Consider the following 23,093-nt stretch of genomic DNA (forward strand, 5'->3'; position numbering starts at 1 on the left):
AATAAGAGAAATGAGTGAAATTTTACAATTTCAAATCAATAAGAACCCAGAACTCCTGCTACTGAACTTGGGAATGGAGGGAATTCCAGCTCATCACAGGACACTGATATTTTACATGACGGCAGCAGCTAGACTTTTGTATGCGCAAAAATGGAAAGTACAAGAAGTGCCAACTATCGAAGATTGGATCTACAAATTGCTGTATATGGCTGAAATGGATAAGATGACAAGAAAACTGAGAAATCTGGACTCAGGGCAGTTTAACACAGACTGGGAGAAGCTGAAACAATATCTGGAGAAGAAATGGGAGGTGGGAGGAAAACTGTGGCAGTTTGAGAACTACTGAAGTATAATAAAATGTAGAGGGGGGTGACTTTACCGGGGGGGAGAAGAGATAAATGTGAATTTATAAGCAGTCAGATTAACAGATTGACATATATATAGATATATATAGGCTAATAAACAGGATATTGATAGAAAATAATTAACTATAAGGATTAAGTATAAGGATTGAGTAACTAATAATATTTTCTTTCTTTGACAAGATTTGTACAATGCACCAAACTGAATGTCTGAAGGTATAGACGAGTCAAATTGATTGACTATGTGATGAGAGTTACAGAGAATTATTATAAAAAGACAGAATGAGTAATATATAGAGAATAAGTCAAATTGTTTGATTTAAATGAATGTAAGATTTATATGGTTTATGATATATAGAAATACTTAAAAAATGGAAAATGGGATAAATTGTTTATCTAAGATGGAAATAAAGACTTACAGTTTGGGTATATAACATTAAAAATAGTTAAGGATGTACTGCTTAGAATAATGGAGAATATATATTTGTTCTAGATAGAGGAATCTAATAGAAGTAAGGGAAAAGGGACAAAGGGTTGGAAAACTGTTGGAAGTCAAAAAAATGGGGGGGAAAGGGAGGGGGTTAGAAATTGAAAATTGGGGAAAATTGAATGTAAATGTAAAAATAATGGACTCTAACCCAATAAAAAATTTTTTCAAAAAAAAAAAAAACATGCCGTAAGAAACTTACTAACCAACAAAAATAAGTAGAAACCGTATTGTAATAAAGGAATGTGACAACAAAATTTAAAGTGTTTTTTTTTTATTAATCTTCTCCAAACATGCACACAGGAGGCAGCCCTAATAGCAATAGCTTCTAACAAACTGAAGCCTTTGTAGGAACTAGATTTGTTAGTTTCAGGTGGGTAGCTGTGTTGGTCTGTAGTAGAAGAGCAAGATTTGGGTCCAGTAGCACTTTAAAGACCAACTAGATTTTGGTCTTTAATGGAATAGAGTAATTAGAACCTTAGAAGAAGAAATAATGGCTATTATTGCCTTTCTGAAAGAACATGCGAAATATTTGGTCACAGCTGGTCCATGGAAAGCTTTTTTCTCCTAGGCCCAAACTAAGACCCAGGGCATTTGAAAAGCTAAATTTCAGATCAATGAACAATTATACAGGGTAGAACATGGATTGTTTTTTTAAAAAAATTAATTTGCTGCACACTACTAAGGCTGCTTCAATACGGGAGGTTTCCGCCGGTTTCATGTCTAAATGGGAATGGGGTTTTGACTAGAGATGGGCACGAACAGCAATATGAACAAAAAAAAGCCACGAACAGCCCAATCCGCTGTTCGCAAGCAAGCTGTTCAAGAGGCCCCATTCCCGGCAAACGTGTTCGTTCCAAGCCCTCTTCGTGGTGTTCGTCAGCCGTTCGTAAAGCCAGACAGTCTGGCGCCTTTCAATCAATTCCTCTGGCAAAATAGGCATGGACTGTCTGAACTCTGTCTGAACTCCTTCTGGCTTTCCTTCTGGTTTGTAATCCCTCAAAGTAGCTTCCAGCAGACAGTCCAGTTTTTGCCACTGTGAAAAGAAAATGACAGGAAAGGGAGGGACCCATGGATCGTGGCTTTCTCAGGGTCCAATCTCTCTGAAACTTGGGGGGTCTTCAAAGGACAGAGAGGACTATGTCCCCTGCAAATTTGGTGGGTATTGGACATTGGGAAGGTCAGCTTGTAACATCTCAAAGTAGCTTCCAGCAGACAGTCCAGGTTTTGCCACTGTGAAGAGAAAATGACATGAAAGGGGGAGACCCATGGACTCTCCTTTCCTCGGCTCAAGTTCACCTAAGTCCCAAGGGGCCGTTCTGGCTCCCACGAGCCTCCATCTATGAACATGTTCATGAACATGTCATGTCCGTCGATGTTCATGAATAGAGGTGGGCACGATCCAAAAAAAAATACCAATCAAGCCAATCGTGGATCGGCGCCGGCGACGATCCCGAATTAACGATCCACACCGATCATCTCCCATTTCCGATCTGTGGATCGTGGATCATGGACGCAAAAGCGGAGGGGTGCCCCGCTGTTTCCAGCAATACAGGAATGGTGGGTGATGCCGGCGGCATCTGTGTTTGTGTTTGGCTGTCTGTGTTTGGCTGTCAGAGCTGCCTATCAGGGTTTGCAGGGATGAGATTGGAGTGCCCATGGCTACAGAACACCCCCTTCCCCCTCCCTCCCTTGGGTGTCTTTTCCCAGCGGGTGACTGCTTTGCTGCTCCATGGTTGGAAGGAAGCCCTGCTGATCAAGGCAAGCTGGGCTTCCATTCGGGTTTCCAGGGCGACAGAAGGAGGGCAAACACAGCTCAGGCATTCCCCTGGCTCCGTTGCCAGGGGAATAGATTGCTGGCACCTGAGTGTCTGGCTTCCCAATCCGAGCACGATCGCCCCGATCAAGCCTCGATCCAGCCCCCCTCCCGACCGCTGGATTGTTGGCCGTGCCCGAGCACGATCTGCTGGGTCCCAATCGCGCGATCGCCATTATCGTGGGGTTTTTTCGATCGTAATGTGGATCGTGCCCATCTCTATTCATGAATCCCTGTTCGTGGATGGCAATAAACAATGAACAACATGTTTGGGTTTTTTTCCTGTTCGTGCCCATCTCTTGTTTTGACAATAAAGATCTTGACGGCAGCTTCATGTGCTCCGATTCCAAAAGTCTCTGGAAAGGGAGCCAATTCCTGAACAAATCTAGCATCTCACAATAAAATGTGTTAACAAGGCAATCCTCAAGGCAAGAAAGGAACAATGATTTACCAGAACAGGGATCAGAAAATGGAGTCTGTCCCTTTTACTCCTGGACAGTTTCTCCTAGATAGCCAGTTGGAATAGCAATGAGAGTGTCAGGCTAACAGTGAGGACGCTCAGAGAAACACACATATTTGGAGGTGCTACTGGACTCTTTTTGATTTTGCTACTACAGACTAACACGGCTAACTCCTCTGAACCTTTACAGAAGCAAACTGATCTCCATATCAGAATGAGCTGTTTGCATCTCCATATCAGAAGGAGTTGTTTGCATCTACTCCGCCCTCCCCTCTCCTCCTCTATATCTGACCAGTTTCTTTTGGCCCTCCATGCATCTGACGAAGAGAACTGTGATTCTCGAAAGCTTATGCTACAATAAAATTGGTTAGTCTTAAAGGTGCTACTGGACTCTTTTTGATTATATTTACCAGGCGTGTACACGTTTCGGTAAACATGAAAATGAACCCTGAAAAAAACCAGTGATCAGTTCTCACGTACTGAAGCGGTACATACATGGTAAATAAATACATACATTGCCTCTGTTCACACAACACAGGGACACATAACCATAGTATATTGCATGCACCCGTTGCACAAGTTTGGCAGGCCTCTGGTATGCCTTACTTTAATGACTGAAAATATCTTTTTAGATTTACATTTCTGTTTGCAGTAACAGCATACGATCTTGAGATTCCCCTTCAACATAGGGCTTTTATGTTGGCCAGATAGTATGTATTCTCTTTTAACGTTCTCTGTGGAAGATACCAGCAAGCCCCTTTCCACGAGCGGCTCTGCCCTTGTGGAGTGAATCTTCCCAAATCAGCACATAATGCTCGACTGCTGGTTTTATGCAAACCTACGTAGGAATTTGTTTGATAGTCTTTCCCAGGAAATAGCCTTTCAGAACAGTGTGATCAAGGCCGTTTTCACACTGCCTTAGTGTAGCACAAAACTCGTGCATAATATCACTTTTCTTCCTCTAAAACCAGTGCATACCTGTGGAGTTCTGTTTATTCCGCTTAATGATGCTTTTTAAGCGGTTTGTGGGAACGACTGGAACCGATTGGGAACCATTGGGAATGCTTCACCAGTTGGGAAACGTCTCCCCACTGAGCCCCTCCCCCTCCCCCCCTTTTCCAGTCTGTGCCGGTGTGCCGGTGGGCAGTACAGACCAATTAAAAAGAAAGATTTGTGCAATTGTGATGTTTGTACTGTGGCTGCCTGTCACGTTCAGCATGTGATCAATAAATGATGTGATTTGGGCACTAGGAGAAAGAGAACCTCTCTGTTCTTAAGAGTGTCTCTGGGCGGCCGCAAAATGGCGGGTTCCCATCAGTCTGTGCCGGCAGGCAATCCAGACTAATTTTTCTTTTTAAAAAGGAAGAGATTTGCGCAATTGCAATGTTTCTATCTATTTACCTATTGAAACAGCGATGTAGCGCAAAAGTTTCTGACCCCCCCCCTCAAAAAAGGTGGAAAAAGCGGGCAGTAAGGCCCTGATGTCAACTGTGACATGAGCAGTTACCGCCCACTGCCGCGCAATTTCTGCAGACGTGTGAGCTGCTGGGAGTGCAAGGAAGCGCAACGAGGCGCAGCGAGTCGCAACAAGGCGGATAGCTGGTAAGAGATTCATTGCGCAAAATCTGCGTTATATTTGGCAGTGTGAAAACGGCACGACTGTCAGTTCTTATTGAGCGATTTGGTAATGGAAATGACCAGAGAGGTTGCAAAACTTTTGGAGGAAATACTTAAGATCAAATCCAAATATGCTGTAAAATGAGGTCTTATGTTAATTTTATGTTTTTATGTTATGTACATGATTTCAACTTCTTATTGATTGTGAATGCTATTTTATGTTTCTATTATGCCAATAAAGGTATGATGATGATGATTTACATTTTTGTTTGCAGTAACAGTATACCACCATCAAAAGTAGACCGCAAAACCTACCGCAGCATCAGAGATGGAGACGCGATGGGACTCTATCGTTGGTCTCCTCACGATCCGCGGTGAGATGTGTGTGGAAGGCCCTGTGGCATAAGGACCAAAGCCTTGGGCATCGGTAGAAGTCAAGTAATTTCCAGTGGACCGTTCTTGAAGAGAGTACTTCCTCCCAGAGAGAATGGGCCTTGCTGGGACTCTCTTGGGTGCCATCAGTTCGTGAGCCCCGTCCAGCTCTTCAGAGGACCCCCGTTCAATGCTGATCCCATTCCTTTGGTTGTTAGCAACATTCTTAGTACACACAGCATCACTCTCTTTTACAGTTTCCTGACCATTCTGGGTCACGGCATCAGGGCCCACAGCAACGTCAATAGCAGCTACTCTTTCGGCAAGTTCAGTTTGAGTATCTTTACAATACATCTCTGGGCTCCCGCCTGTGGTATTCGCCAGAGAATCTCCCATCCTTGAGTCCTCTTCGCTTTGGGGGGGTTTTCAAATAACAATGCAGGCTGTTTGGCTTTTACAGCTCATGGGAAGCACGCGGAGCAGAGAGTCTGACGGCATGAATTTCTGGAAAGAATCGAAAGAAGGAGCAGTTAAGAAATGGCATAGCTTATGATTTCTCAGTGACTAGCCAACGTGTTCCATGTTTATTCTTCCACTATCAAAACTGCTCCCATACTCATTAGCTTTTGTATCATCAGACCCAAGGACATGTCACTGGACACCACTGTGTGAACAAGGACTATGTATGTATGTATGTATGTATGTATGCTTGCATGCATGCATGCATGCATGTATAGTTTGCCTTTCTCACTAAGACTCAAGGCAGAGTCTTCATTGCAACTAAATATGATCAATAGCTGGGATATTCAATAAACAATTCAATAGGATATAGTACCCAGTAGTATAGTCTACAGTCCCTGTCCCTTTACCAAGGTATCTCTCGAAGCCATTTCTTGCAGCACATCCCTATTAACTGAGTAAAAAATTCTTCCTGAGTACTCCAGAACACATGATGAGCCAAGTAGGATTAGAACAAAAGTTGATCTGGTTCAATCTTTTATTTTCAGTAGTAGCCAGATTTTTCAAGGAAATCCAGAAGTTTTCTTTGATCTTTGCCAACAATCTTTAGTACACAGAGGTAGACTACTTTTGTACATGGAATTTCCATATGGTAAAATAGATATGCTCTGACCTGGAGAACTCAGGCTAGCCCAATCTTGTCAGAGCTTGGAAGCTAAGCAGGGTTGGTCCTGGTTAGTACTTGGATGGGAGACCACCAGAGAAGTCCAGGGTACCTGTGCAGAGGCAGGCACTGGCAAACCAACTCTCTTCATTTCTTGATTTGAAAACCCTATGAGGATGCCATAAGTCAGCTGCAACTTGATTGCACTTTAACACACATTCCTGGACAGAGCTAGTTCCAGCTGACAATCCACTCCTACAGAACATTTGTATTAAATTACCAATTTGCATTAGATTTATTATTATGATTATTATAAAAACAATTCTAGTCTAGCATCCTATTTCAGACAATGGCAAGTCAGATCTTTCCGGGCACTCCACAAGCAGGGAATGAACACAACCAGCCACCGCGCCCTGTTCTTGCTCTACAGCAACTGCTGTTCTGAGGTAGATTGCCTTTGAACATGGAGGTTCCATTCAGCCACCACAGCTGATAGAGCTATCCTTCTGTCTGAACAGGTCTTCTGTCTTTTCATAGCCGTTTGAGCTTGTGGCCATTGCCATATTCTGTGGCAAATAATCCCATTAATTAGTTACGCACTACATGAAGAATAATTTCAGGAAGGCTGCTAAAAGCAAGTTTCTGAAAGTAAACATTTTCTCTAAACACATTAAGTGTACATATCAGCTTTTTGGCTCAGTCCCGGAAACCTTGTCATTTTGAATTGTGGACGCAGGAAGGAAGAAACATTTGGATTTTACATCAAGTATGAGTTTCAAATATAAACAACAGTTAACATTCGTTCTATTTATATAACGAGATGCCTCAGATATTACATAATCTTTGTGCTTCTGTTCTCTGGTATCCATTTTCCTCTTTTATTCCCTTATTCCCTAAGGTTTTAAACTTCATCTATCTCTTTTACGTTACATGGGTGCCTAACAGAGCAGAACTCATACTTCAGCATTAAACGTAAGCAAATGTGAGTCTAGATATTTGACCAATCTTACCCATGGATTTACGCTTCAATAGAGAATAAAAGAGGGACCTCGGGGCAGGTATATGCCATAGAGTCCCCCCTCCAAAGCAACCATTTTGTCCAGAGGAATTGATCTCTGTAGTCTGGAGCTCAATTGTAATTATGGGAGATTTCGAGGCCCTGTCTACAACTTAGCAACTCTAAATGCAATCCCAGTGACTATTAGTCACTCCATTGGCTACCTATCAGTTCAAGGTATCAGTTATCACATACAAAGCTCTTCATGGCCTTGGTCCTGCATACTTACGGGACCGCCTCCCTCCCTATGTTCCTCCATGGCCGCTTCACTCATTGAAACAGGGTCTCCTGCAGGTGCCAGCCTGCACAAGGGTCAAATCAACAGCAGCCCGTACATGGGCTTTCTCTGTGGTGGCCCCTACCCTGTGGAACGGTCTGCCTGAGGAGGTCAGGAGAGCCCCCACTTTCCTAGCTGTCCACAAACGATGGGAGGGGCTCTCAGATGCTTCACTAATGAATAAGGACTACAGACTTCATCACTATGTTGCCTTATGTACTATCTGTTGTTTTAAATATGTGCTCCAATGAGCTACGTGCTTCATGCTGTCTATTGTCAGCCCTAGAATGGCTTATGTTCTGTTATGGCATTTCTTCAGCTCTGTATTGGATTCCTGCTAATGCTGTGTCTTTGTAAACTTGGATTTACCCTATGGCATTATGGAAATGTCCTTGATATTGACTGTACTAATCTCACGCTGTGTAATCCGCCTTGAGTCTCAGTGAGAAAGGCAGACAATAAATGACATAAATAAATAAAAATTATCTATCGGCAGCCTTGCAAATGTATTTCATACTAACTGTAGCTTCCAAACTGTGCATTTGGAATCACATGCTTGCTTATTAACACTTGGGAAGGACTGACCACCAGCTGGTGACTTAGCAACCACTAGGTGCTAAGTGGCTCACCAGAAATTGATCAGGGATCTACGGTATACCTTCTCCCTCTCTCTCCAAGTATTTAGAAGATGAGTACAAGTCGTGCTGGGAAAAGGAGCTGCTAAGAAGTATTTACACTTGCTCTAAGAGGAACTAGAAAAGGCTTTAATAGAGAAGAATGATCGCACGTTGGCCCATTTGCACTGACTATGCAAGAGGCATTCAACCGGGGAGGAGGTGACCCAAGACCATTTCCAAATCTAACTCTTAGGGACACAAATCTCTGCAAGATTAGTGAAAAGATACTTCTGCTTCTGACTTCCCAATCATCAGGCAATGCTATTTTTAAATGAAAGCTAAAGAAATGAGCATGCAGGGGGAGGGAGAAGAATTGTCAAGAGAAAGAGGGCAGTCTTGCCTGAAAAAAACAGAACATGCTTATATTAAATAACCAACATGCAATGTCAGTAATTTCTCTTCGTTGGGGTTTGACAAAAATACTGTTGCAACAGCAGATCGATTCTTCTTTGTAAATAACAGTAGGAAAGGCCACGGTTAGGGCTGCCTGGTTGCCACTTGCCTCTCTGTGGAACAGCTTGGGGCAAAAACGGTATCACATGATACCAAGACATCACTTCCAGTTCACAGCATTGCAGGACATTCTAGGAATTCCACAAATCTCTATGATAAAAACCATAGTGATTTAGGAAATTCTTAGAGCATCGCCGACACTGTGATGTGACTTCCAGGTCAGAAACTGGACATGACACCACAACATCATGTGATGCTGATTTTTGAAGTCTCTGACCCCTCATTGCTCTCGGGGATAGTCAGCCAAGGGCTGGCTGGCCTATGCTCATAGCTCAGGGTAGAACATCCGCTTTTCATGTGGAAGATCTCAAATGTTCAGCGCAGTTAAAAAAATCAGAGGAAGGCAACAAACAGCAGCTGTAGGTGAACATTTGGAGCTTCTTTTGGGAAGCTGTTCTTCCCAAGATTTTTTTTGTTCCTTGTTTATCCATGCATATGGATAAAGAGTCATGACAATTTTTATACTGGTAAACATGCAGAGATGAAGAATGATTCTAACTGTAGTATTTCTGGTCCCCAGATAAAGCATTGCTTACAACGGTTTTAATATGAACAACGACTAAAATATAAGGCAGTCTCTAAGCTTTGTTTCATCACTAAATCCATGCAATCTTAGGGCAAGTCCATAAATTACCAATTCCTTATCACAGGAAAATAGACAGGAATCTCTCTAAACTGTTAGTTTGAACACTACAATCTCTTTGCCCAAATTCTGGAGGAAACACTGGATGCCTCTGCTTTTGTGCCTTTACTTGGTATTTGCATAAAACTGCACAGCGTTGTATCTGTCTTGCAAGCAAAATTGTTTGCTAAGCTGTTTGTTCACTATTTCCGACTGCAGGGGTGAGGGAGCATTGTATTTTTTTTTAAAAAAAACCACAGCATATAGAGATTGCATCCATCAAGGGGGAATGCTATACTAGTGGCTTCTTCACTGACAAGCCAGTTTTCTCGACACTGCATTATCTGTTTCGTACGGTAGAGAGACAAACCCTACCTGTGTTCTGCAGTGGAAAGACCCCTAAGAGGCCAACCACATAAACCTGCTATTGCTCAAGCTCGACTTGAAACAAATCTTAAGAGAAAAAAATGAAATTACTTGGAGTGACCTTTGGAGATGTAGTAGCAGATGCCCAAAAGGAAGAGGGTTTTATTTCTTACATTTCAATCCCTCCCTTTCTGGAGTCATCTCAAGGCAATATATAAGGCCCTCCCTGTGTTATCCTCACAACAACCCTATGAGGTAGGATAGGCCAAGAGACTGTGGTCACCCAAAAAGCTCACTGAGGATTTAATAATAACATTCGATTTATACACTGCCCTTCAGGACAACTTAATGCCCACTCACAGTAGTTTTCAGAGTCTCTTATAGGGTTGCCAGCTTCAAGTTGGGAAATTCCTGGAGATCTGGGAGGTGAAACCTGGAGAAAGTGGGGTTTGGGGAGGGAAAGGACCTTGGCATGGCATAATTCCATACAGTCCACCCCAAAAGTTGCCATTTTCTCCAGATGAACTGATCTCTGTGGCCTGGAGACCAATTGTATTTCCAGGAGATCTCCAGCCACTACCTGGAGGCTGGTAACCCTAGTCTGTTATTATTATCCTCACAACAATCACCCTGTGAGGTGGATGATGTTGAGAGAGCTCCAGAGAGCTGTGACTAGCCCAAGGTCACCCATCTGGCTTCAAGCAGAGGAGTGGGGAATCAAATCCGGCTCTCCAGATTAGAGTCCTGCTGCTCTTAACCACTACACCAAACTGAATGCCAGTCTTTCTGGTCCTAGCCTGATAAACTAATTGCCAGATACTCACAGCAACCTAATAGCCCAGACTAGCCCAATCTCATCAAAAACTTACTGGCTAAGCAGGGTCAGCCATGGTTAATATTTGGATGGGTAACCAAGAAAGACTTGGGTTATTAAGCAGAAGAAGTAGGGTTGCCAACCTACAGGTGGGGCCTGGATATCTTCTGGAATTACAACTGATCTCCAGACTACAGAGATAAATTCCCCTGGAGGATATGGCTGCTTTGGAGAACAGAATCCGTGGCATTATATCCCACCAAAGTCCGTCCCCTCCCCATATCCTGCCCTCCCAAGGCTCTACCCGCAAACCTGCAGAAATTTCCCAACCCAGAATGAGCAACTCTAAGAAAGCAACGGCAAACGACCTCTGCTCATCTCTTGCCTTCAAAACCCCATGGCCCTGGGAGTCGCCATGAGTCAGTTGCGACTTGACAGCAATGCAGTTAACAGTTACACAAACCCATAAAGCTGCCTTTATATTGAGTCAGACCTTCAGTTTGTCCAGGTCACAGTTGTCTCCTTGAACAGGCATGGACTCTCCAAGGTTTCAGGCAAAGATCTGCCACGTCATTTATATCAGGGATTGAACCTGGGACCTTCTGCTTGCAAAGCAGAGAGGCTCTAACGCTGAGCCCTATCTGACTGGCTCAGAATAGGAAGGAGCCAATAAATTACGAACATTTTGCTAACCACCATCATCAATATTAATAAGAATTCATTATTACTGGTAATGTTATAGTCTTCTCTGAAACCAAAAACACATTTCTGTCCACGTGAAGGCAAATCCACTAGGGAGGGAGCCATAAGCTGGTGTTTTGAGGTCTTGCCAAAAAGGAAATGAAGCTGTTCCAAAATAAAAACCAACTTCCCCTCGGAGCTTCTAGTCCATAATTGTTTACAATTCATCTCCGTCCCTGCGGAGCATCTGTGAAGGAGAACCCCCCAGAGCAGCGCTAAAAACGGCTGCATTTCCTTGCCGTTTATTGCCGTGTTTGCTTGTTAACGCTGTGCAGCTGGTATTTGAAAGAATGGATCTATAGTTCTAGGTTTGGGGACTTCGGCAACATGCTGACTGGCAGGCCCCATCCGACACAGATGGAGAGCATGGGCCCCTGGAGAGCAGCTGGTGCTCCCAGTCTCCATTGCTTTTTGATCACCTGCCCAGGTAGATGAGCACCTGCCACCACTAGGAACTGCAGATGCCACCCATTTGCCTGCCCTCTCCATCTGGTAAGCAGCTGCTCCTAGAAGCCAACGTGGCTCACTAGGGCAGATAAGCAGCCAGGGGTGTGCAGCAGCCAGTGAAACCAGCCCTATAACTATCTGCCACAGACAGAGCAGAGGAGGAGTCAATGTCTTTTCCTTTGATGGTGGCATGTATGCCAAGGGAGGGGGGGACAACCCTGATCTTTCCAGAGGAGCCCAGTTCCCCATTCATAGATCCAGAGGAGTTAGCCGTGTTAGTCTGTAGTTGCAAAATAGTAAAGAGTCCAGCAGCACCTTTAAGAGTAACCAACTTTATTGTAGCATAAGCTTTCGAGAATCACAGCTCTCTGACAAAGACAGCATCTGACGAAGAGAGCTGTGGTTCTCGAAAGCTTATGCTACAATAAAGTTGCTTATTCTTAAAGGTGCTCCAGGAGTCTTTACAGTTCCCCACCGTCTCCTTCCAGAGGCCAAGGGCATCTGCATATCTGAGCATTTATATTATACACGCTCACAATTAATTTCTCATTATTTGTTCCATTTCAATCCCTCCCTCTCTGCAAGCATCTCAAGGCAACATATATGGCCCTCCCTATTTTATCCTCACAACAACCCTATGAGGTAGGATAGGCCAAGAGACTGTGGTCACCCAAAAAGCTCACTGAGGTTTTGAATGCCAATCTTTCTGGCTCTAGCCTGAGAAGCTAACTGCCAGCGGACTCAAAGCAGTTTACAGCACAAAACCACAATGTAAACACACTAAGAGGAGAGAGGGAAGAAAGGGCTTCTGCGGTTTCCCTCTCTCTGTCTTTAGTGGATCTTTCCCCTGGTTCCAGGATAAGGATTAAAATTGATACCATTTTCCCCCAGACAGCAGCTACAGAGAATTAACTGCTTACATGCCTAGGGCTGCCAGCCTCCAGGTGGTGGCTGGAGATCTCCTGAAATTACAACTGATCTCCAGGCCATAGAGACCAGTTGCCCTGGAGAAAAAGGCTGCTTTGGAAGTTGGACTCTGTCATCACACTCCACTGAGGTCCCTCCTGTCCCAAACCGACCTTCTCCAGGTTGCACTCCGCCAAATCTCCAGGAATTTCCCAAACTAGGGCTGGCAACCCTATACGTGCCTCAGGGGTCCAATCGGGATTGGGATCATGGCAGTGCAATATTATTGGCATGGGGAGGGGGGCTGTACAGCAGAAGGCTGAGAGACCTTTGATCCTTAACCTTTAGCTTGTGCATTCAGGTCGGCGCAGGATTCAGAAGGTTACATGCAAGCAGGGCTTTTTTTCTGGGAAAAGAGGTGGTGGAACTCAGTGGGTTGTCCTCGGAGAAAATGGTCACATGGCTGGTGGCCCCGCCCCCTGATCTCCAGACAGAGGGGAGTTTAGAGTGCCCTCCGTGCCGCTGGAGCGGCGCAGAGGGCAATCTAAACTCCCCTCTGTCTGGAGATCAGGGGGCGGGGCCCCCAGCCATGTGACCATTTTCAAGAGGTTCCGGAACTCCGTTCCACCGCGTTCCAGCTGAAAATAAGCCCTGCATGCAAGAAAGAAAAGGTTTGCCAACCTTCAGCTGGGGCCTGGCAATCTCCCAGAATCTGATCTATTTGTTTATTATTTTTATTTTATTTATGTTATTGATATTCCGCCTTTCTCACTGAAACTCAAGGCGGATTACATAGTGTGAGATTAGTACAATTAGTGGCAAGGACAAGGAGAGGCATTTCCATACAGTGTCAATTGCTGAAACAGAACATAATCAATTCTAGGACTTACAGTAAACAACATGAAGCACAGGTAGGATATAGGAGTACATATTTAAAGCAACAGACAATATGTAAGGCAACATAATGGTGAAATCTATGGTTTCTAACTCATTAGCGAAACATCTGGGACCCCTTTCCTACAATACCACCCTCTTGGCTGAGAAAAAGGCCTTTTTGAATAATTCAGTTTTGCATTATTTGTAGAAAACCAGGAGTGTGGAGGGCTCTCCTGACCTCCCCAGGCAGGCCGTTCCACAGGGTAGGGGCCACCACAGAGTAAGCCCGTGTACAGGCTGCTGCTGATTTCTCCCATGTACAGGCTGGCACCTGCAAGAGACCCTGTTCATATGAGCGAAGCTGCCGAGGAGGGACATAGGGAGGGAGGCAGTCCTGTAGATATGCTGGACCAAGGACGTGAAGGGCTTTGTATGTAATAACCATTACCTTGAACTGAGCACTGTAACTGACAGGTAGCCAGTGGAGTGACTGTAGGATGGGAGTGATGTTCAAGCTCCTGCTCGCTCCTGATAATAGTCGAGCTGCAGCATTTTGCACCAATTGGAGCCTCCTAGTTAATTTAGATGGGAGACCAATGTATAATGCATTACAATAGTCAAGTTACCATAGCATGGATCCAGGTGGCCAGGTCGGCCGTGTCGAGATAAGAAGCCATTTTCCAGGCTAGAGTGAGATTGTAGTAAGTAAGATCAGTTCCCCTTTGGGTTGCCAACTTCAAGTTGGGAAATTCCTGGAGATTTAGGGGTAAAGCCTACGGAGGGAGAGTCTGGGGAGGGGAGGAAGCAAAGAAGGAATGTGATGCCATACAGTCCACCCCCCCAAAGCTGCTGTTTTCTCCAGGAAAACTGATCTCTGTGAGTCTCTATACACTATATTTTTGAAACATGTTCTTCACGTGTTGGGAGACGCAATGTTATCAAGGAAGCGTAGTTTTAAATGACAGAGCCAGCGGAGATCGTTCCGGAGGCAACGGATTCTCTCACAGCCCTCCACCACCTCTGGCATGCCGGACTCTCTCCCCTTCCAGAGCCTTTGCCCTGGTGAAGCTCAGTTAATTCAGAGTTTTAAGCAGTGAGGGTAGCAGGATAAATGCTCCAGAAAGCGAGACAGTCTGGCATACCAGAGGAGGTGGAGGGCTGTGAGAAAATCTGTCCCCTCTGGAGCGATGTCTGCCAGCTCTTCCTTTCAAAACTACTCTTCTCAGCTAACACTGTGTCTCCCAGCACTTAACACACATGTGTCCCGCCGTCTTGTGTAGAGAGACTCTGTGTTTTGGAAATAGGTTGTAATTCCAGCACCCACTTGGAGAGTAGCAACCCTAGTTCCCCTGGAGAAAATGGCTGCTTCAGAGGGTGGACTCTAGGGCATTATACCACGCTGAGGTCCCTCCCCTCCCCAAACCCTCTCCTCCCTAGGCTTCATCCTCAAAACTCCAGGAATCTCCCAAGCTGGAGTTGGCAACCCTAAGCAAGGCAGAGGCTTAAGCACAACACTTCACAGCAGCAGGATGCGTCCCCAACTCCCTCCACTAGGAGTGCTGCTGCACAGCACCAAGATCTCGTAAGGTGCTTGAACCGAGTCTGTCCAGTTTGCGCCATTTGTCCAGTCAAATTTACACTCCCGTGACAATCCCTGCATTTCAAACAAGCCAAAAACACAAGAAAATGACCTGAGATTCTGAGCTCAGAACGACCCATCAGGAAAAATCATTAGCAGCCCCCTTCCATGTTAATGTAGTTGGTTAGGAAGTTGAGAAAGAGAAAGAGAATGCACAAATGCACTATAGTTTATCGTTCCATGTTCTAATTACATGATGATTCTCATTTGCATAATCAGATGCAATTACACTAATTGCATGTATAAGCAATAATCAACCAAAAATTGCCCAGAAAAAAAGAGGGGGGGGGTGCATCTTCCAGAAGGAAATTTAACCAACAAAATACATTAAGGAAAACTTGCAACTATGATTTAACCTGTTGGTTTTGAGAAAAGAAAAAAAGTTTATGGCTAACAAAAAAAAAATAGCTGGGACCACAACCTACCCATAATATCAACATTTAACTTCACATTGCATATGAGTTCCGAAAAGGCACTAGTCCTTATGAAAATGACTGCAAATCGTTGCACTGATGCTGGACCCGAGCTCTAGAGCAAATGGTCAAGCAATGTCAAACACCAGGCATTCCTTGATTCTGGGTATCAAACTAGACATTACAGGGTTGGGTTGGGTTGCATCTCGTCTCTCCCTCCTTGACTCTCAGACTGTCCGTCACGTATTGGCTATGAAGTGTTGCCAGCACTGCCTTGGCAAATGCTGGAAAATTTTGTGGGTGATGCCTGCAGAGGATGTGATGTAATTTCCAGGCGATGGTCTACAAATTTCCCCACAATCTCTATGGTAAACACCATAGAGACATGGAGAAATGCCTAGAAGATCACTATGGAGGAATTTTCCCGCTATTTTTTCCTCTTGCTCCTCAATGTCTTGAGGATGACAGACTGGGCCAAGGGCAGTGGTTTGTCCACTGCAAACAGGAAAAATGCAAAACTGCCCACTGGTTTGATCCAGTACTACTTATATTCTTAGATCTAACCCTGAAGTTGGGTTTTTTTAATGGATCCTTCACTTCCAAGCCTAGTATGACCCTTGGTATCCCTTGTGGGTGGTTGGGTGGGTGACCACAACTCAAAAACAAGCCTCATACAGCATTAAAATAAAACGACAAAAATCTAAGCAGCTTTGAAAGAATGGGGTTTTGAATGGGATTATCGATTTTATAAGAACAGTTTTTAAATACTTTACTATTTATGTTATTAAAACCATTTGTTATGTGTTGCTGAGGGGGATTTGGGGGGGAGGTAGGCAGGGAGAGTTCAAATACCACAGCATGGTCATCCTGTTTCTAGTGATTAAGTCTGAGCCAAAGCTTCCCATCCTCAGAACTTGTTTGCCAATATCACAATTCTATCGGGAAATCGAATTTCTCACCTCTGCTATTTCAACCCCCAAATGCATTTGATATTATTTCTCTTGCGTGCAAATTGAACCCGTGATTCTTGAAGTTCACGTCACTTTCTCCTTTTGTTGGCCCAAAGTCAATGAGATGCAGACCCAAAGTCCTGAAATGATTCTTGGTCCTAGAGTTACATTTGCACTGATGAACAGGGGAAGGTTAGCGATTTAACTGACAGGGAAACTTCCCAGTCAGCTGCTGCCTTGGAGGGCTGCTGGTAGCCAGGAGCAAGCAGGGCCAAGACCCAGTACCTCCGCCAGCTCTGCAGGAATCACTTGCCTTGGACCCTCCTGCTGCAAAGGTGACCGTATCTGTTCATCAGTTGCCTCTTCCCACACCACCACCGGTTGGCAACAATGCAGGAGACAGCATTAGCACTGCCAGCTGGATCTGGGCCAAGCAGATCTTGCAATGCTTGGCTGTAGCAGGGGCTGCTCAGGTTAGCTCGCTTCTGGATGATTTTAAGTTCCTCGTTTACCCCTCATAGATCCAGAGGAGTTAGCCATGTTAGTCTGTTGCTGCAAAATAGTAGAGTCCAGTAGTACCTTTAAGACTAACAAACTTTAGTGTAGCATAAGTTTTCGAGAACCACAGCTCTCTTCATCAGATGCACCTGATGAAGAGAGCTGTGGTTCTCAAAAGCTTATGCTACAATAAAGTTTGTAAGTCTGGGTGCTACTGGACCCTTAACTCGTTTACTCCTGTTGACGAAAGTTACTAGGTTAGCCCAAAGTCAATGGGATGTGTTGATGAAAGTTGACAAAAGTTATTGGGTTGAAAGATAAAGGATCTAATAGTTTCAAACGCAAAAGAACCAGAACCATTTGCATTATCAATGTACGCCCTTCCAACTGTGAAGCCCAGGGCCATGACCCCCAATGTTCCCCTTTAAAAACAGCTGCCATCATGGCCTCTGGACTTTGAACTGACAGACCAGCTATGGCTGCCAACCTCCAGGTGGAACCTGGAAATCTCATGGACTTATAAACAATCTCCATACTACAGAGATCTGTTACTGGATAAAATGGCTTCTTTGGAGGGTAGACTCTACAGCATTATACTCTGTTTAGGTCCTTCCCCTCCTCAAACTCCTTGTCAAACCTGGCTCCATCCAGGGCTGTATTAGCCCATGGTCGGGCCCCTAGGCTGTCAGGTATTTCAGGCCCCCTCTGGCACTTCAATCTTTCACCTCACTACAGCTGACAGCCTGACCCTGGTACGGTAGATACTAGGCCACAGAACATAGCCCTGTATACACTTTGAGGATCTCCTGAAGAATTCTATTCACAATTTTGGGGGTATAATTGTTCAATACTGTAATATTTTGAAGTAAATAAAAATTTTATTCTTTATTTAAAAATAGATAATTTATGGATAATTGTTTTAATATAAGAGACAATTGGTTTCACTTATACAAGGAAGCAGTTAATTATCTTAATAGACGTTATATAAGAGAATCAATTAATTGTAATTTATGTGGGGGTGTGCCTCAGCAAAAAAAAAATGACAGGTCCCTAGTCCCTGCAGGGCCCCTAGGCTTCGGCCTAGCCTAGGGTTCCCATTCTCCCACCCGGGGCGGGGGATCCCCCGATCCCACCCTTCCCCCCCCCCACGTGCCCACTTACTTAGCCGGTGGGGGCACGAGAACAAGCGGCAGCAGCAAGAGTGAGCTGTTTTCGCCACTGCTGCCCCTTTGCGCTAAACGAGATCAGGTGGCGGCGAGGGCGGGTTGCGGCCACAGCAAGAGCAGCCCACACCGGTGAGGAAAGGGCCCTCTTTGACTCAGGGGTGCCCTTTGATCCCCATGTGATGACGTCACTCCTGGAAGTGACGTCATCACACAAGCCGGGAACACACGTGCATGTGTGAGGAAAGAAGCCAGGGTAAGTACTGGGTCACAATCCCCCGCCAGGAGAGTCCAGACAGACCTGGGCATCTCCCGATGAGGGACTCCAGGTCCCAGGCAAACCCTAGCCTAGTCAGCCTTATGAATAATACAGCCCTGGCTCCATCCCCAAATCTCTAAGACTTTCCCAACCCAGAGTTCACCATCCTAAAACCAGCATGCCCAAGCCCTCCCTGAGAGTTTGGAGGCTGCTGTGCTGATACTTACACTTCCAATGAAATGAAGGCGCTTCCTTCGCCTGCCTGCCTCCCCAGCAACTCGTTTTATTAACGGTGCTAAACACCCACCACGGAGTGGGAAGAGATTGGAAGGCTTTAGTGTGAGAATGACAATAAAACTTGAGGAAGTTGACAATGGCTGCTGCTGACAGAAAAGCCAGGCGTTTAAGTATTTATACGCTTCCCGGGTGACGAGGGTAGTTGTCATTGCTATGGCAACAGATTGCTTACATTCATTCTTGGGAAGGAAGAGAAGAAGAAAAAATGAGAAGCGGTGGACAGGAGATTCAGTTCGGAGAAGAATGTGTCACTTCTGTGCCTGGGGGCATAGCCCAAAGCACACAACTATTCTACCAAGAAGAAGGCCCAACTCTGGCAAGGAAAAAATGGGGAAGTCCTGATAGCTGGCACCAGCTGAGTAATATTTTGCTGAGATCACTGTCTTCTTGGTACACATGTATTAAGGCCTGGGCAGGCCCAAAAATATGAGCCAAAGGGCTCTTATCTTTCAGCTCTTAACTCGAGAGTTGAAGCCTAGCTAGGCGTTCAATTTACCAGTCCGGGGGTGGGGGGGTTGGATTACCTGGCCATTACATGGGCTTGCCTTCCGGTTAGGATTGCCAGCCTCCAGGTAGTGGCTGGAGATCTCCCGGAATTACAACTGGTCTCCAGGCCACAGAGATCAATTCACCTGGTGAAAATGGCTACTTTGGGGGGTGGACTCTATGGAATTATGCCATGCCAAGGTCCTTTCCCTCCCCAAACTCCACTTTCTCCAGGTTTCTCCAGGTTTCATCACCTAGATCTCCAGGAATTTCCCAACTTGGAGCTGGCAAGACTACTCCCGGTGGTCTGCCCCTCTGCCCACGGACTGGTGGGAAGTGGCAAGCTGCCTTGCGATCGCCTGCCACTGGTAGGCAAACCTGGCAAATGGGCGGTGTACATGCTCCCAGTCGGCGCATGATGGCATCACTTCCGGAAGTGACATCATTGCGCTGGCCGCAGGAGTGCTCCTATGCTTCGTGAGGGGCCAATTTCAGACCCAAAGAGGCCAATTCTTAAAGAATCGACCCTGCACAAAGCATGGAGCACTCCCACAGCCAACACAATGATGTCATTTCCGGAAGTGATGTCACTGCACATTGGCCAGGAGAGCACTCCCCCACACTGGTTTCTGGGATTTTAGAAGGTAGGGACAATAAAGGACAAGAAACCCATAGGCAAAGTGGCTGAAGAAAAATTGCAGAATAGGCAATGCACTGTTTTGTTACTTTTTATCTCCATGTATAGTTTTGCCACTGTTTGCCGTTGGTTTTGTAGATTTGTTCGTATTGTGCATGCACATTATACAGTTTTATATACTAGTTATGTGACACTGTATATCACTTATATGTATAATATACAAAATGTTTGATATTGAAGTATTCATATAATGTTTGGAAAACGTGTGCATTTCCTTGGGAAAATTCAGTATACAAAACAGAGCATGGCATGAAAATAATCACAGCTCAAATTGCCAAAGAAAGATTTTTCAAGGCAGAACAGCTGCGATGAGACACTTAAAATGTGTATTCCCAGCTCTGTTCTATGGCTTTTATCCAGTAGGCTGTCATCCTCCTTGCTTTGCATAGAAAGTCCCTATGCATCTCCCTTGTTGGTTACACAGCAGTGAAGAACTCCAGAGGGGCAGCCGCATAAGTTGCCAAACACAACAGAAAGCGCCTTCTGGCCCCTTTAAGGTTAAACAAGTTTATTGGGGCAGGAGCTTATGTAGACTGCACAGCATGTTTTGTCCAATGCATGACGTGTTCTCTGTTGGCAGATACATACCCTACAGAGGGGCATGAACTGAAGAGTGTGTTTGCGGGGGGGGGGGGGGATGCAATTATAAAAATGGAAGACGAACCATTATGGCAGAGGTGTTCCACATTATGATGCCAACAGAATAGGAAAATAAGATTCAGCATGTGTGTCAGAGGCGGGGATAATCTCATTGGTGTTGGTACGGACCACACCCAATTGGCAATCCATTGGCAATGCAAGTAGAACACAAAACTGCAAAGAGGGAGCAACTACTTTCCACAGGGAGCTATACCCAAACCCCATCTTCACTGGGCCCAAGTTAGAAGGTGTCGAATTTATATATAGTAAAGTGTCAAGTAGCACCTTTAAGACTAACCAACTTTATTGTAGTATAAGCTTTCGAGAACCACAGCTGTCTTGTTCAGATGACGAAGAGAGCTGTGGTTCTCAAAAGTTTATGCTACAATAAAGTTGGTTAGTCTTAAAAGGCTACTGAACTCTTTACTATTTTGCAACTACGGACTAACATGGCTAACTCCTCTAAATTTATACATGAATTCCAAGTCACATGTGGGGTATCCCAGTCTCCCTTTGAAAAAAATTTTTAAATTAAGTCTGGCAACTTTTAAACATGTTATGGAATGCCCAGGAGCAGAAATGCTCCTTTTTGAATTTTGTTTTTTCAATTTTTTTAATGCTTGCTTTGCGTTAACATTTTCTTGCATCTATTTTAGGTATTTATACCCTGCTTTTTGCTCCTCTTGGGGATCCAAAACTGCTTTCAACATCATTCTTTCTACCTCTATTTGAACCTTACAGTAGTCCCCTGTAAAATAGTTTAGGCTGAGAGATAGAGACTGGCCCAAAATCACCCAGCAAACTTCCATGGCAGAACAAGGGTTCAAACCTGGGTCTCCCAGATCCTAGCTCAACACTCTAACCACTACACATCACCATCAACACTGTAAATGGCACTGAAGAGACGCAATGGCAAATGTCCCATTAGAAGATGGCAGCTCTGTCCCTGCATCTATTCGGTCAGCACTATGACAGAACCACGTAGTGCCAGCTGTACCTTGGCGGTACCGCTGGCATTGTGTGGTTCTGTCATAGTGCTGACCGAATAGAAGCGGGGACAGAGCTGGCACTGGGTGGGAGTGAAAAAATGAACACTGGCATATGAAAATGCCTTACATTGAATAAGACCGCCTGCCTATAATAATAATAATAATAATAATAATAATAATAATAATAATAACAACAACAACAACAACAACAACAACAACAACAACATTCGATTTATATGCCACCCTTCAGGACAACTTAATGCCCACTCGGAGCGGTTTTCAAAGTATGCCATTATTATCCCCACAACAAAACACCCTGTGAGGTGGGTGGGGCTGAGAGAGCTCTGAGAGAGCTGTGACTGACCCAAGGTCACCCAGCTGGCTTCAAGTGAAGGAGTGAGGAATCAAACCCGGCTCTCCAGATTAGAGTCCAACGCTCTTAACCACTACACCAAACTGGCTCTATCATCAATCTTGTCTGCTCTGCTCTCCAGGATGTCAAGTTGACATCAGAGTATCAGAGTCTTTTAGCTGAAGATGCCACAGACTGAACATGGAAGCTTTCACATGAAAAGCAGATGCTGTGTCCCTGAGTCACAGCACCCCTTCCCCAGGCAATCCATTTGCTCAGAGGAAGTTTGCATAGGCCCTCCCCTCTAAAATGAACTTTAGCTATGAGCTCAGCAGACGTCAAATCACAGTTTGTAGCAGGTTGATTTTCCGTTGAGAGCACTCTAGAGCTTTCGAGGGACCGTCTTTGCAAGCACTGCAGAAGAGGTGGAAAAAAACACAGCGGAGAGGGATGGGGGGAAAACACTCCAGAAACTGGCTAATTGTGTTTTCCGTGTGTCTAAATTAAGGAGACGCTGGAATTATTCGGTTCCACCTGGAGCCCTTCGGCCTGCCACTGGGAACAGAGAGATGTTTTCGTTTAGGTGTGCTGCCGGCTTGTCAAAGCAATGGCAATCTACCCTATCAAGAACCTCGAAACGTCTGCTCCCTACCAGGCAAATGTTATTTCATATATTCATTTGGCGTTCTTATTTCGAGACACAACAGGAGCAGGCAGATGCTTTTTTGCCACCTCCTCCATCCCCAGCACAAAGCTATCCTTAAACTCGTGATTCTCCACCTCCCACAAATCTTAACAATTCCAAAGTAACACAAGGAGGGAAGGGGGGGAAATTTGACAGGTGTATGTGTGCGTGCACTTCTACATACATACTTTAAGTGGTGGGGGGGGCAGTAAGGACTCATGGGATGAATCTCATCTTACCCCCCCCCACACACACACACCATCTCTTTCTGTCCTCCTGGTGGCCTCTCCTCTCTCCCCTCACTTTTTCTGCCCCCCTACTACTAGCAGCCCTTCCCTTCCCCACCTTTTCTGCTCTGCTATGCTTCACCTCCCATCCCCCCTTTCTCTTCCCTTTCCTTGCAGCTTTTTAAAATATGCACCTGCAGACCAAAGATTTCAGAACAATCAAGATTCGAGTCCAGAAGCACCTTAAAGACCATTATACCAACATT

The 23,093-nt window shown here is 45.0% G+C and overlaps 1 protein-coding gene across 3 annotated transcripts in view; it reads right to left on the reverse strand.

The window, feature by feature from the left end:
* CAMKK1 (calcium/calmodulin dependent protein kinase kinase 1) overlaps positions 1-23,093 on the reverse strand; it is a 145,957-nt gene that overhangs the window by 86,039 nt on the left and 36,825 nt on the right. For all 3 annotated transcript variants that reach the window (XR_008598397.1, XR_008598398.1, XM_055001185.1), the window contains one exon: positions 5,058-5,618. Coding sequence is in view for 1 of the 3 variants with exons in the window: in XM_055001185.1 (XP_054857160.1) it covers positions 5,058-5,510 (453 nt within the window). In the remaining 2 variants the exon portion in view is untranslated. The remainder of the gene's footprint in view (positions 1-5,057; positions 5,619-23,093) is intronic.

Source organism: Eublepharis macularius, chromosome 17, assembly GCF_028583425.1.
Source record: "Eublepharis macularius isolate TG4126 chromosome 17, MPM_Emac_v1.0, whole genome shotgun sequence".
NCBI lineage: Eukaryota > Metazoa > Chordata > Lepidosauria > Squamata > Eublepharidae > Eublepharis > Eublepharis macularius.